Genomic DNA, 14250 nt, shown 5'->3' with positions numbered 1-14250 from the left:
CTCACCTCCCGCCGCGGCACACCTTTTAAGGAGAGGGAGCTCGGGGCAGCGCAGAGGCCTTGCCCCCAGGCCCCGAGGCCTTCGCCAGCCTTTCACACCTGCCGGGGGGTGGAGAGGCCGGACCCCCACCCGGGTTCACAAGTGGCATCATCACTTTTTAGACATGACCTTGGGTAAGTCAATTTCTCTGAATTGGCTTTTGCACTTGTAATTTGGGAATAATGCTTGCCTCACAAGAGAGGAATGGAGTGAGGTAATGAGTGTGGAAACTGCTTGGCAGAGGGCGCCTTTTAAGGAGTGGCAGCGGGGCACGCGGGGAGGGGCCCGGGCGCGGGAGTCACGGCGCCCCGACCCTGAACTCCGAGCCCTGCCTGCCCCCACCTTACTCACCGGGCGTCTGTGCAAGTTATTCAATGTCTGCATCAGCGCCTCTTCTGTAAAGTGAGCCGCCGCCCGGCCCGTCTGCCCCGTGGGCTGTGGGACTCAGATCATACGCTACATTCTGGAGGATGACAGGAGAGGTACAGGTGCAGCCTGCCCCGCCTCGATCCCTGGCCCGGGGGCCCGTGGGCTTCGTGATCTTGGACAAGGGCCTCAACCTCTGAGTCGGTCCCACGTGTAAAAGGGAATGTTGACGAGGACGCTAACCCCGTGCGGCCACCGAGGGGTCAGGAGCCCAGAACGAGGCCCGGCGCCCCGTGAGCGCCCTCCGGGCACTGGCTGCTACTGCCCATTGCCCCGCGGCCCTTGGCCTCCCTCCGCTACCGCCAGGTGCTGGTTTATCTGGCCTCCGCACGCCTGTGACAGGTCCCGGTCTGTGGTTTTGGCCGCTCCCGGGGCGGCCCGGCTCTCCTGCCTCCGCCACAGCGGCCTTCCCCAGGCGGTGCTCACGCGGTTTCGATAGGAACACGAGAGCCATCGAGGACAAAGCACACAGGAGTGGTCACGGCACCCCAGGGCCGAGGGCAAGGGTGTCCCCGGTGTTGAGCGCCCACGGCTCCCAGGATGCCGGCGCCTTGGCTGGGCAACTGAGCCTGAGGGCTGTTTGGCCCCAGGAGGGAGATAGAGGGCGGGCGTTCTGGGCTGGCACCTTGCTCCGCGGGCCAAGGGGAGCCGGGAACAGGAAGGGGCGGAGAGGCTGGCCGAGGCGGAGGAGGTCCTGTGGCACACACAGGGAACAGCCGGCCCAGCTCCCTCAGGGGGCCGGGCTTGCCGCGGGAGTGGCCCTGTGCCCGTTGGCAGAGAAGGAAGCGCTAGAAGCATCCAGCGGATCGGGTGTAAGAGCCCAGGCTTCAGAGGCAACCACGCCTGGGCACAAACCCGGGCTCTGCGCCCTATGAGCCCGTGTCCTTATCTGCGTAACGGGACAGGAAGCGCCCTCTTGCCTTGTGTGTGAAGGTGGCACCGGGACAGCGGCCACGACTGACAGCACTGTTAGTAACAGCAGAGGCTGGCCGAGGGCAAGAGGGCGGCGGAGAGTCAGAGGAAGCAGGGACAGCAGGCCAGCCCGGGAAGGGGACACAAGTGCTCCCGGAGCTCAGACAGAACAGAAGCTGTCGACAGAGCAAACCCTGGCTTTATTGGTCCGGTTTGTTCACAGTGAGGCTTCCAGAGGCAGGGGCCTGACTCCCCTGTCACTCTGCCCAGTGCATGCTCTCCGCCCTGGTGCCTGGGAAGGAAGGAAGGTGGCTCTTTGGTGGCTGGCACCCGCGCGCTCCGGCCAGTGGCTACAGGGTAATTTAGTGTGGGGCCCAGGGTCTGTTCTTCACAGCAGGAGGTAGAAGGGATCACATAAAGTTCTTTATTACAGACCTACAAAAAATGAGAGAATTATATATTACTCTCACTTGTTTGGGTTTCTTTTTTCCTCTTCTATTTTACAAAACAGCAGCAGGGAAGAAAAACTGCAGGAGGCAGATGGGCCAGGCACCGGGGTGCAGATCGGAAGGGGCCAGGGACACGCAGCCGCCATTGGCCCGGTGCACCGCGGGCTGGCCGGCCTGGGGCTCTCTCCAGCATCCTGGGGGAACTGAGGCGAGCCCTGGTGGGAGCAGGCAAGAGAGAGTGGGTGGGAAGACGGCTGTCCCCAGGTCAGTGGCAGTCAGCCGGCCCGGAAGCCCCGGAGGCTCCCAGGGTTTGGGGGCCTGGTCTCCAAAGCACGGGTCCACAGGGGCTGGACAGAAGGGAGGAGGCAGGAAGGGCCGGCACAGAAGGTCTGAGCTGTAGCGGGGGCCCTCCTGGAACCCCGGGGCCCAGGTGGGCAAGGGCCACCAGGATTCTTCCCTGCGTGTCAGCCAATCAGCTTCTTCAGGAAGGCCTCCAGCTGGTCCTCGTCCTTGATGCCCACGAACTTGTCCACCACATCCCCGTTCTTGATGGCCAGCACGGTCGGCACGGCGGACACCTGGGTGCAGGAGACAAGGGGAGGTGAACTCCTCTCGACCGCCACTCCCAAGCCTTTGTGGAGAAGGCCGGTGGCTCCCGCGGGGCACTGACGGCCCAGGAGGCGGGCACGGCCCCTCCTCTTGGTGCAGGGGTCCTGCGGGGCCTGGAGGTCCACCCGCCGGGGAGACTTTTCCACTGCGGGCTCCCCGTGGTCCCCTTCCTCCCCCAACCGCACGACTGACTCACTGGCCCAGTGGTTTGGCTGCAATGACAGGAGAGATGAAAATAACCCGTCCGTGCAGCTGCAGGCCGGGGCTGGGGGCGGGGCGTGGCTGAGGAGCCCAGAGAAGCTTCCCGAGGAGGGAAGACCCAGAGACTGGGGTCCGTGGCCTGGCTTGGCCCCTCGCGGGTAGGCCGTGCCACCTCCACAGCCCCGGTGCCCTCTTCTGTCAAACGGGGACCAAAGGGTCTCCCTTGAAGGTTTAGGACAAACCATCCAGATGCAAAGCTGAGTGGTCAGGAGCTCAGGCTCTGGATGCGGCCACTCTGGGGGAGCCACTTCATCACCGTCTCCGTGTCCTCATCAGCAAAACGGAGCCACCGGAGGCATTCGTGCTGGGCTTGGGGGCTGCGTGGGATGATGCACATGGCGCCCTGCGCCTGGCAGGCACATCGAGTGTTAGGACCTGGCAGAGGGCCTGGTATGCAGTGGCGCTCAACAAACGGTGGCTGCAGAGAGCATGGCAGAAAAGTCTAACGCAGGAGCCACGTCGGCTCGCTGCCGTGGCCGGTTAGCAGGGTCCAGAAATTCATGGACTCCTACTGGACAGCGTGGGAGGAGGGGCTCAGCTACACACGATCCGATGTTTACTTATTAGGGGGGTCGGGGGCAACATTCTTGGCCTGTGAAGCATTTTCTCAAGTTCCCTCGGGGGACCTGTGCAGATTACACGGCATGTCAATGAGGCCCGCTGCACCCTGGCATCTAGCATTTTCTGCCGCCTGGGCTCCCTGCCTGACGTTTGTAGACATTTTTAAAAAAAATGGATACACAGAACAAGATAAACAGACTTTTCTTACACATGTTAACTACAAAGTAACAACGGCAATTTACACAAACACACCCCGTCTTCGGGATTCTGAGCGCATCCTGCCCGTGAGTCATCTTGGGAAACCAGACTTTGGGGTTAGAACGTTCACACCGTGCACGGGTCGCTTACAAGAGAACCACAGGCCACAGCGGCCCGAGCTCATACCTCGGGCGGTGCTACCACTCGCTCCCGACCGTGTGGCAGGCCCTGGCCTCCGCTAACTGGCTCTGGGTGGACAAACGCGGCAGGTAATACGACAAAGTCCGTATTCCGGTTAGTCCCTCCCGGCCCTTTTGAGGGCTGTCCGGGGGCTGATGCGGTGGCAGCTGATATGCTCCTCAGACCCATCCGGCAGGGGGCGGACCACGTGTGCCACTGCCCGTGGCCCGACCACTGGCTCCCGTCCTTGTCGTTCACGACTGTGGCAGGGGAGGCGGCATGAAGTACAAAGGTCCGGAATGTGGCTCTTAGGGTCTCCAGGCACAGGCAGGGCCCAGAGAAACTTGCTCCGGCCGGGCTGCACAACCAGTCGTTTGGGGTGTGCGTGTGCACACATGGAACACGTAGGCTCCACCCCCAGATTGGAGCCCAACGCAGGGCCTCAAGTCACGACCCTGAGATCAACACCTGAGTGGAGATCAAGAGTCAGATGCTTAACTGACTGAGCCGCCCAGGTGCCCCAAACGATTTAATTTTAACTTAATTTAATTTAAAATATATATTTCTAAACGTTTGCTTATTTTTGAGAGAGGGTGAGCAGGAGAGGGACAGAGAGAGGGGGACGGAGGAGGATCTGAAGTGGGCTCCGTGCGGACAGCAGAGAGCCTGATGCGGGGCTCAAACTCACGAACTGCTGGATCGTGACCTGAGCTGAGGTCGGAACACTCAATGACTGAGCCACCCAGGCGCCCCAAGATTTTATCTTAAGTAATCTCTACACCCAACATGGGGGCTTGAACTCATAACCCCAGAGACCAAAAGTTCCACACTTCACTGACTGAGCCAGCCACGCACCCCCAGAGCTGTGGTCTTATGCGCCCTCTAGTGGCCTGTGAGGGCAGCTAGGGTGCCTCAAATCCAGCCATTCAACTGAGGCACCAGGCTCAAGCACTCACTAACTGGATCCCCTCCCCTCCCGTTTCTCCAACCGATATAAAAGCTGTGTGTCAGGGGCTAAGTGTGGCTCAGTGGGCTAAGCATCTGACTCCTAGTTTTGGCTTAGGTCATGATCTCTCGGTTTGAGTGTTCAAGCCTCGCATCGGGCTCTGTGCTGGCAGCTCAGAGCCTGCTTAGGATTCTGTCTCCTGCTCGCTGCCTCTCCCCTGCCCGCGTGTACTCTCTCACTCTCTAAATAAATAAATAAGCTGTGTGTCATTGTACGAGAAGTAGTCTGATTGCTTTCGCGTGTCCTCTCGGGACGACGCTCACTGTGGGGCCTGGAGGGGGACTCAGTTTTCAAGAACTTCACAAGTCCCACCACGATCACACCTGTGTGTTCACACGCGTGCACGCACGTGCACAGCCACACTGCGGTCAGGTGTACCACAGACAGTCCGAGGCCTGGTCATTACTGACCAAGGGCATTCTTCCAAGCGTGAGTCCAAATCGCACAGGCGCGCAGAGCAATGGGCTTGCAGGAAGCCAGTTTTTCCGGGACACTGCTGTGGCACCTGGGGTGTGATGGGACTTCCCTCCCCTGAGGTGGCTTTGCGGATCCGGAGTTTGGCTCACAAATCAGGAGGGGCTGGTGGTTGTTTTTTTTTTTTTTTTTTTTCCAACGTTTATTTTATTTTTGGGACAGAGAGAGACAGAGCATGAACGGGGGAGGGGCAGAGAGAGAGGGAGACACAGAATCGGAAATAGGCTCCAGGCTCTGGGCCATCAGCCCAGAGCCCGACGCGGGGCTCGAACTCACGGACCGCGAGATCGTGACCTGGCTGAAGTCGGACGCTTAACCGACTGCGCCACCCAGGCGCCCCAAGGAGGGGCTGGTGCTTGTAAACCCGGCCTTACATGGAAGCGCACAGGTCCTTGGCACACGCCTGTAGAATGTGATCCAAGTGCAAGAGGGGCCGTGGCGGACCAAGAATGCTGCTTCCCTCCCAACTCTGGCAGCGCTGAAGGGACCGAGGGGCCAGGAGAGAGATGAACAGACGCGCGAAGATGCGCTGCTTCTCCTCCTGCTCTGTGGCACCACCAGGAGCCTTCCAGGCTGGACCCGATGCCCTGAGAATTCAGGGTAGGGTGGGGTGTGTGTGTGTGTGTGTGTGTGTGTGTGTGTGTGGTCCGTCCCCACCAACCTGCAGCCCAGTGGCTCGCCCTGTGCGACTGAGCTCAGTGTCCCTGCTCAGTCTCCCCCTTCCCCCCCCCCCAACCTCCTCCACCTGTGAGGACCTACTGAGGGACAGACACAGCGCTAGATGTCACAGGAGGCTGGCCACCTCCTCCTCAGCTAACTGCGGAACTGATGCAAAGGAAAAGACCACTGTCACCGAGGCTGCTACCTACTGGGGGCTCCTTTAAGGGTCAGGAACGACACCAACCGCTTGCGTAGGCTACCTCGTAAGTTCTTGCCTCGAGGTGGGGTCGCTTTGAAGAGGAGAAGACAGAGGCACAAGCACTGAATGAGGAAGGGCGGGAGCTGGGATCTGTCGTGGGATCTGTCTGACTTTGCTGTCTGTGATCAAGCTGAGCCATCCCTTGGCCTAAGAGCTACCGGGTCCCAGCAGGGCGAGGATGAACGGGCAGCTGGGCAGCCTCCAGCCTGGGAGGCTCCCAGTGGTGTCACACTGCACGTTTCAAATGAGAAGCCTTTGGACACGGGAGGGTTCTGGCACAAAGCTATTACTGAAAAACTCAAATCCAACTCTATGATGTTCTGGAAAAGGCAAAACTATGGGGACAGTAAAAAAGATCAGTGGTTGTCAGGGGCACCGGGGGAGGAGGAAAAAAAAGGAAAAGGTGGAACCCAAGGGGATTTGTAAGACGGTGACGCTATTCCGCACACAACTGTAACGGCGGATGCGTGTACATTGTCAAGACCCACGAGATGGACACCATCTGGCGGGACCCCTGCACGCCCCCAGAAGGTCAGCACAGGACTTTCCAACTTTTGCTTCTCGATGTTTTGTTTCCACGCTGCTGGCAGTGCTCACCTAGAAGCTGGTCGGAAGAGCAGAATCTTGGGCTCTTCCTACACCTACTGAATCAGAATCTGCTTTTAAGCAACATCCCAGATCGTATTCATGTTTGCAAAGCACTGATTTAGAAGACTTGCAAAGCGGGGAGATACGGTAACGATCGCTTCTAGCTACATATTCATAATAATATGAAATAGCAATACTCAGTGAACTATGAGGTTATACGAAACATTAAAAGGAAAAATAATTCAAATGAAACCTTAAACGAGTTTAAAACACCACCCAAGATGGTGACAGTGGTTGTATCTGGGGCAGTAAGATGACAGCGGACTTTCCCCCTGATTAACTACTTGGCTGTTTTCCTAATGTTTTTAAAGGGCCTTCTCCATACGAGGAGAAAATAAAAGTATAACAGCTCTAAGTGTGAAGCCAGAGGAAAGCATAAAGCTTCGAGGGTCCACATCTGGATCCACTCTCTGCCCCCAGTAGCTGGCAAGGTCTGTACGGAATGCACAGCCAGGCAGCAGGGACGAGGAGACGGAGAGCAGAGAGCTTTTCGTCTGGCCAAGCCAGGGCAGTGCACGATCGGGTGGTGGTGGTGTGGGGGGGTACCCTAAAACTACCGAAGCCCCGAGTCTTTCCCTTCCCTGTGCTTTGGGAGACCGTGGGGGTCCAGGGTGGTCAGCTGAGTGAAGCAGAAGTGTGGTGCCTGAGGGAGGAGACTTGGCCCGAGGGCATGTGCTGGGCACGAGGGGAGGTTCAGGAAAGCCTGGAGAGAGGGACCAAATTCCCTGAAAACAATTTTTTTCCCCTTTTTTTAAAGTAGGCTCTGAGCCCAACGTGGAACTTGAACTCAGGACCCTGAGATTAAGAGCCACATGCTCTGTGGACTGAGCAGCCAGGCGCCCCTCCCTGAACACCATTTAAAGCAGTTTCTACCACATGTTCATCCAACACTCGGAAAAGGAGGAAGCTGTCCCAGGAGGTACCCTGGATCTCTCAGCTGAAACGTCTTTGTCCTCTGGCTCTCCTCCAAAAGAACAGGTGTGAAGGAAGGAAGGAAAGGGGGTCAGGAAAGTCCCTGTTGGAGCTTCCTCAGCCCTGCAGTGACCTCTGCCCAGGGCTTGGCAAAACAAGGAGGCTGGGACCAGCTGATGTGACCCACGAGATCTGGGCAGTGGACAGAGGGAGGAGCGAGAAGGTCCTACAAGAGGACCCAAGTCCACATACACTTTCCAGGCTTGACCACAGGACCTCAGTGCCCAGCCCTAACCACCAGGCTCCCTGGAATGCAGGTGGGGGTGGTCTTGGGAACCTCACCACCCGGGGGGGGGGGCCCTGTTGGCGGGAACTGGATTATTCTTCTTCACATCTGTACCGGTTAACCACGGTTCCCGGAACATGGCTGGCGCTCAGGGCATGTCTGCTAAAAAGTTCTACTGGCTGAGGCTGATTGGCATGGCGGCAGGAGTTAGCCGAAGACATCTTATGCCCGCCCCTCGCCCTGGGAATGTCCTGGGAGCTCCAGCCCTCAGCTCACCCCCACAGCTGTCGCGGGCCTTGGGGGAGGGACGGACAAGTAGGAGAAAGGTAGGGGCATCTGAATGGCCAGTAAGTACCCCCTTGACTGAACGCTCAGTGACAGAGCTTTCAAACACAGTAACTTGGGATGCCTGGCTGGCTCGGTCAGTAGAGCATGCCACTCTTGACCTCAGGGTTGTGAGTTCGGGCCCCAAATAGGGACATCGTTTACTTAAAAAAAAAAAAAAAAAAAAAAAGACAAAACAGAACATCAAAGTAGTAACTCATCCCTCTCCCCTGCGCCAGCCCTCGTAAGGCGCCCTCAGTCACTCAGCGCCACAGGCAGTCCTACACCCCCTCACTCATCTGCAGTGACCATCGGTGGCTTTGCCTGCCCGGCACCTATTTCCTTTCCCTCTGGTTGGGGCAGCCTGATTTCCTGGCGGGGGGATCACTGCCACCCCAGTGCAGCAGGCAGCCAGCCTATGCACACCCCCGTCCCCTTGGGGACTGGCTGGAGACGGCATCTCTACTTGAGCTGGGCTCGGGCGGGGGCGGGGGGGGGGGGGCGCTGAGCCTGGACTTACAAACTCGATCGGCACCCCTTCCCGTCTGGCCACAGTCAACTCCCCCAGTGGCCTGTGCTCTCACTCTCTGCTCAGTTCCCCACGCTGGCCATCCAGCCGCAGTACATCTCTCCCCTTTCTCCAGCTGTTGTGGTCTCCGAGGCCCAGAAGATGCCCCCACACCCCACTCATTTTCTGCTCCGGGCACACAGGCACTGCTATTCTGTGAGCAAACTGTGCTCACCCTGACCCCAGGGCCTTTGCATTTGATGTCTGCTCTGCCTCAGAATACTCTTCCAAAGAGCTGCTTGCTTCATTTCCTTCCTCCCTCCAGATCTTTGCTCAGATGTCAGCTTCTCAGAGACCTTCCCTAACCCACCCTTTTATTTTTTATTTACTTATTTCTATTTTTATTTATTTTTTAAAAAGTAAGCTCCACACTCGACATGGGGCTTGGACTCATGACCCTAGGATCAAGGGTCACATATTCTATCGAGCCAGGTGCCCCCACACCCTTTCAAAAATGAAACCCTCGGGGGCGCCTGGGTGGCGCAGTCGGTTAAGCGGCCGACTTCAGCCAGGTCACGATCTCGCGGTCCGTGAGTTCGAGCCCCGCGTCAGGCTCTGGGCTGATGGCTCGGAGCCTGGAGCCTGTTTCCGATTCTGTGTCTCCCTCTCTCTGCCCCTCCCCTGTTCATGCTCTGTCTCTCTCTGTCGCAAAAATAAATAAACGTTGGAAAAAAAAAAAAAAAAAGAAACCCTCCCATGGGGCGCCTGGGTGGCTCAGTCGGTTAAGCGTCCGACTTCAGCTCAGGTCATGATCTCACAGCTTGTGGGTTCGAGCCCCGCGTTGGGCTCTGTGCTGATAGATGGCAGCCTGGAGCCTGCTTTGGATTTTGTGTCTCCCTCTCTCCCTGCCCCTCCCCCACTCACACTCTGTCTCAGATGAGTAAACATTAAAAAAAAAGCGAAACCCTCCCCAGCCCCATGTTCAGCCCCACCTCATTTTCTTGATTTGTTTCCACAGCACTTATTACCTAAAGCAGGGATCCCATAGGCCAGACCCAGCCTGCTGCCTGTTTGTGTAAATAAAGTTTTACTGGCATACAAGTACGCCCATTTGTTTACACACTATCTCTGGCTGCTTTCAATGGCAGTTGAGTTTTTGCAATAGAGACCAATGCCCTGTAAAGCTTCAAGTATGTTCCACCTGGTCCTTTAGAGAAAAAGCGTGCCGATCCTGTTTTTTTTGGGGGGGGGAGGGGGTTAGCTTTGTTCACTGTCATATTGACAACCAAGTAACAGCACCTGGCATTTAAGAGACTCTGAACACACATCTGTTAAATACACACAGAGACCAACCAAATGCATTAGACTACCCTGTCTCAGTGTGTGCTGTGCTCTTGGCCTTTCTTCTCTGTGCATCCTTCATGGCCCCGGTCAGAGGTCCCCCAGAATGGAAGCATTCCCTCCCCCGACCCCAACAATCAGTCCCTTCTTCCTTTGTGCACCTCTGCTGTCAGCACCTCTCACCGTACGCTGAAATGACCTGTCTACCTGTTGTTCTCTTGCTAGACTAGACTAGGGGTGCTGGACACAAGGTGTTCATCTTCTTTGTGGAGAATCACGGATGCCCGGCTCACTGCGGGGCTCCCGAATGACGGCTGACGGAGTATGTGCGTGGATGAAAACATGAACGAAGGAGCGCGTCAGTGCCCCAAGACTCAGACGATAACCTGGTGTTTTAGATCATACACCCCGCTTCCTACAGGTGGGCTAGACAGACAAGCGGCTCAGAGGGTCAACAGAGTCACATCTGCAAAGGGCTCTGAATTCCTGAGAGCTCTAGGAAAAACCGAGACACTTCTTCCTGGCTGCCTGGTGGTCCCCAAGATGTGTCCCGCGCCTGCTATCGTAGGGCCCAAGCACCCCTCACACCAGCTGCACTGTGGCAATCCCCTGCCGATCCATACCTCATATTCTAGGGCGAGGTCTGTGTGGTCGTCAATATCCACCTTGGCCATCACCACTTTTCCATGCTGCTTGGCCACCACCTTCTCTAACCTTGGCCCCAGGATCTTGCACGGGCCACACCACCTCAGAAGGAGAGAAAGGAAGCATCCAGTCACAAGAGTGCTCAGCAATTGATTTACTGCCTCCCCAGAAACTTCCCTTGACCCACATCTTTCTGAGGGGCCTTTTGCCCTTATTAGCTCTGTTTACAGTGTTTGAATATTAACTTGTAACGTCAACAGGTCAAATGATAAAGCCAGAACTCTGCAGCGGGGGAATTTCCAGGGGTCCCGGGCTTCTAAATCAGTCTTCATCAGAAGACTCTTATAAAGGTTATTTCAATAGATATAAGAGAATTGCACTGTCACAGAAAAAAATATGAGATGTGAAGTTAAAAGGTTTGGGTTCCAACAAAGACTCCTCACCTATCAGCTCACTGTTCTGGGGCCTCGGTTTCCTCTTTTGAGAAAGAGAGATCATGTCTCTCCAAGCAGCAATGAGAAATCTACTAAGGCAACATGAATAAACATACTCTATAAGCTGCAGGGTTACTCTAGATGCTTCACGGACCCTCAACTACAGGGAGGACAGAGCAGTGGCTGGGGAGCTTCTACAACATGCTAGTCACTGCGCCAGGGCCTTCTCAGCTTTTACCACCCAGGACCCTCAGCCCCACAAAGGAAAAGAACACGCCTTCCTAAGAAACTGAGGAGCACACAAGTTAAGGAACATGCGCGTGGTCCCAGATCTGGCGAGCGGCACACGGGAACTACAACCCGAGGTTGTGTTCCAAATGTCTTCCTCCAGCCCTGGTTATCCTGGGATCCCTCAGGCCCCGCGTCAAGTGCTAGCACGGTACCGATCACAGCTGTTCCCCTTCGGGTGGTGAGCTCTTTGGGAACAGGCTGTCATCTCCGGAGCACTAGGGACAGTGCCAGGCGCTGAATGAACAAGCTCACTGTCTTACTTCCTCGTCGAAGGAAATGAGGCATCATCCCATTTATCACTCATTTGGGAAGTCCTCTCTGGAGTGCTCACTATACAGGGGAGGTAGAAAGCTCCGCCTTCCACGAACCCCTGGCTGATGACCCCTATTTTATGCTCAGCCTTGAAAACGCTTTCCCTTCGGGGATTTCAATTAAGGAACTCACAACACCTAAAAACCCAGTCTGCAAGAGCTTATCTCCTATTGTAAGAAGAAAGGGAGGCACAAGGAGGTCACACTGCCTGACCAAGGCAATGTGGTGAGTCGCCCAAGGCCATGTGGTGAGTCAGAGAGAGTGGGAAAGAAGGCAAAACAATCTTTCTGACGTTTGTTCGGAAGGCCTCCCAGCTTGTAACTCAGGCTATGCCAGGTCTGTCCAGTTCTTTGGTAGCCAGGTGGCTGCTTAGGACCCAAAGTCTGGAAATGAGAAAGCCAAGCTAACAATTAGAAGGCTAGAGGCATTTAAGGATCCCTAAAACACACTTGTACAGCACTGAAAAGAAAACCCTGCCCATCCCCTGCGTGCTGGGATATCGCTGTGGGGACACTGATAACTTTTTGCCAGCCCTTCCCAGTTTGGGCGGCAAGATGTTAAACATCAACCTATCCGCAGGGCCAGGAATTGATATATACCACAAACCAGATGATGTGATGGTCCCTATTTTTTTCCTGCTTTGGTCCAAGCTGAAGGGGACTCAGCCATTTGGGCAGCGAGATACAGAACATGAGTGTTTCTCAGCACCAATGACAGGGAGCTTTGAAGACTGTTTACTAGTGTGTGTCTTACCAGACTGCACTCAATCTTTGATGGCAGGGACTGGGTCTTACCAGCCTCTGTAAGGAGACTACATCTGAGAAGCATCGAACATGGCACTGAGACACAGCAGATACTCAGTAAATACCTGACCGAGCAACACCCCAGTCTTCTGCCAACCCCTGGGACTCACTGTGCGTGAAAATCCACAACCACTGGTGTTTCACTGTTGACAACTCGGTCTTGAAAGTCAGGTCCATCCTGGATATTAAAGGTCGTTGTGCAGACTCTGGTGGTGTATATTGACCGGGCTTGGTTGGGTGTTACTGTGAGGTCACCAGGACTGCACCGCATGGCCCTGGAGGTGAGGGGTGCCCACCGACCCTGAGGCGGTTTCCTGGAGATGATGGAGGCCAGGAACCTCCTCAGGAGAAGTCGCTGAGCCATCTGTGAGGGAAAGAGGCAGGAACAGTTCGAGAAGTCAACACCGCAGGAAAAGAAAGGTATTTGGGGAGAACTGGGGGGCTCAACATTCAGGGCCGGAGGAATTCCAGGAAATATGTAAGATTTCTAGAGGAGGGGGCGCCTGGGTGGCTCAGTGTTTAAGTGACCAACTCTCTTGGTTGCCGCTCAGGTCATGATCTCACAGGTTCATGGGTTCAAGCTCTGACAGGTTCCAGGCTGACGGTGCTGAGCCTGCTTGGGATTCTTTTTCTCTGCCCCTTCCCCGCTCGCGCGCGCACGCGCGCTCTCTCTCTCTCAAAATAAATAAACTTAAAAAAAAAAAAAGATTTCTAGAATAGAGGTTAAGTGAAGAATGAGAATCAAAAAGCAGGAGTCACATAACACAACTCGGAAATTGGGCTGATGACAAAAGAGAAATCAGGATATTCAGAATTATAACAGAAGGGAGGGAGGAACATATATTCATGGAGAACCTGCCAAGGGCCAAGGGGGACTTAGTTCTCCCAGATCACCCAGGAGGAAGTTTCTACAGTACTGCTCACACTACAGATAGGGAGTCCGAAGCTCAGGTAAATTGTGACACGCCCAAAGTAACCTATTAAATGAGAGTCAACACTGGAACCCAAGGCCGTCTGCAGATTCTTTATTACTCATTTTAATGAGTGTTCTAACGGGAAATTAAGGCACGAGGGAGTTATCAAAGGATCAGAAAAGAGGAATCGCAACAATTCAAGGTGGGGGGAACCAAGAGGTTCCGGACCCGGAGTGTGTGGGGGGGAATAAAAAAGAAGGGACATGCGTTGAGGGACTGGGGAATCGGACGCCGCCGGGGATCCCGGCCCTCCGGAGGACAGGTCCCCCCGCCCGGGGTCTTCGCCCGGTCGGCCGCCGGCCAGCGCAGGAACAGACCCGGAGCTTGCCTCCGCCGCGACACCACCTAGATCCACCCCCACGAGCCTCCTACCTCCCTGCAGCGCGAGCGGAGGGATGCACGGCCCGGCCCTCCCCGTCAGTCAAGGGCACTCCTGCCGTCACTTCCTCGGGGGAGGGCCTTTCGAGCATCACTTCCGGGGACAGACAACCTGGAGGATTGCTCTCCGCAACCCGAGGGCGGCTTGATTTTCCACCAATGGGGATGACGGACGACGGCACACCGGAAGGGGTGGAGCCTCAGTTAGGGACCGGAAGAGAGGTGTTCTCGGGGAGGGACAACGGAAGAGGGGGCTGGTCCTTGGGAGGGAAAACCGGGAGAATGGGCGGGCCCTCGGGGGGGGGGGGGGGAAGAGGGGGCGGGTCCTTGAGGAAAGACGCCCTCGACCGGAAGAGGGGG

General features: G+C 56.1%; 1 protein-coding gene across 2 annotated transcripts; it reads right to left on the bottom strand.

Annotated features, from left to right (window-relative positions):
- Nucleotides 1-1558: 1558 nt before the first annotated feature.
- On the bottom strand, nt 1559-14010 carry TXN2 (thioredoxin 2). 2 transcript variants are annotated; one of them, XM_040490926.1, is made up of 5 exons: nt 13885-14010; nt 12649-12902; nt 10677-10800; nt 2284-2404; nt 1559-1812 (listed from the first exon to the last, which is right to left on the bottom strand). In XM_040490926.1, exons 2-4 carry the CDS (start codon nt 12900-12902, stop codon nt 2291-2293), a joined length of 492 nt encoding a protein of 163 aa, XP_040346860.1. In that variant the 5' UTR covers nt 13885-14010; the 3' UTR covers nt 1559-1812; nt 2284-2290. The 2 variants fall into 2 exon arrangements, with proteins under 2 accessions (XP_040346860.1, XP_040346859.1); XM_040490925.1 differs by having other exon boundaries at nt 1559-2404.
- Between the last annotated feature and the right edge of the window lie 240 nt (nt 14011-14250).

Source organism: Herpailurus yagouaroundi, unplaced genomic scaffold (genome assembly GCF_014898765.1).
Source record: "Herpailurus yagouaroundi ecotype Mexico unplaced genomic scaffold, PumYag 182, whole genome shotgun sequence".
Classification (NCBI taxonomy): Eukaryota; Metazoa; Chordata; class Mammalia; order Carnivora; family Felidae; genus Herpailurus; species Herpailurus yagouaroundi.
Note: the sequence above shows the minus strand (reverse complement) of the source record. Positions and strands in the feature narration are given on the sequence as shown.

What these genes read in the sequence shown, in the direction of transcription:
- TXN2 (XM_040490925.1), bottom strand. Translation starts at nt 12,902, where the DNA reads ATGGCTCAGCGACTTCTCCTGAGGAGGTTCCTGGCCTCCATCATCTCC. An exon ending in GTTGTGGATTTTCACGCACA is followed by an intron (nt 10,801 to 12,648) that starts GTGAGTCCCAGG and finishes TCTCCTTCTGAG; the next exon opens with GTGGTGTGGCCCGTGCAAGA. An exon ending in ACCTCGCCCTAGAATATGAG is followed by an intron (nt 2,405 to 10,676) that starts GTATGGATCGGC and finishes TCCTGCACCCAG; the next exon opens with GTGTCCGCCGTGCCGACCGT.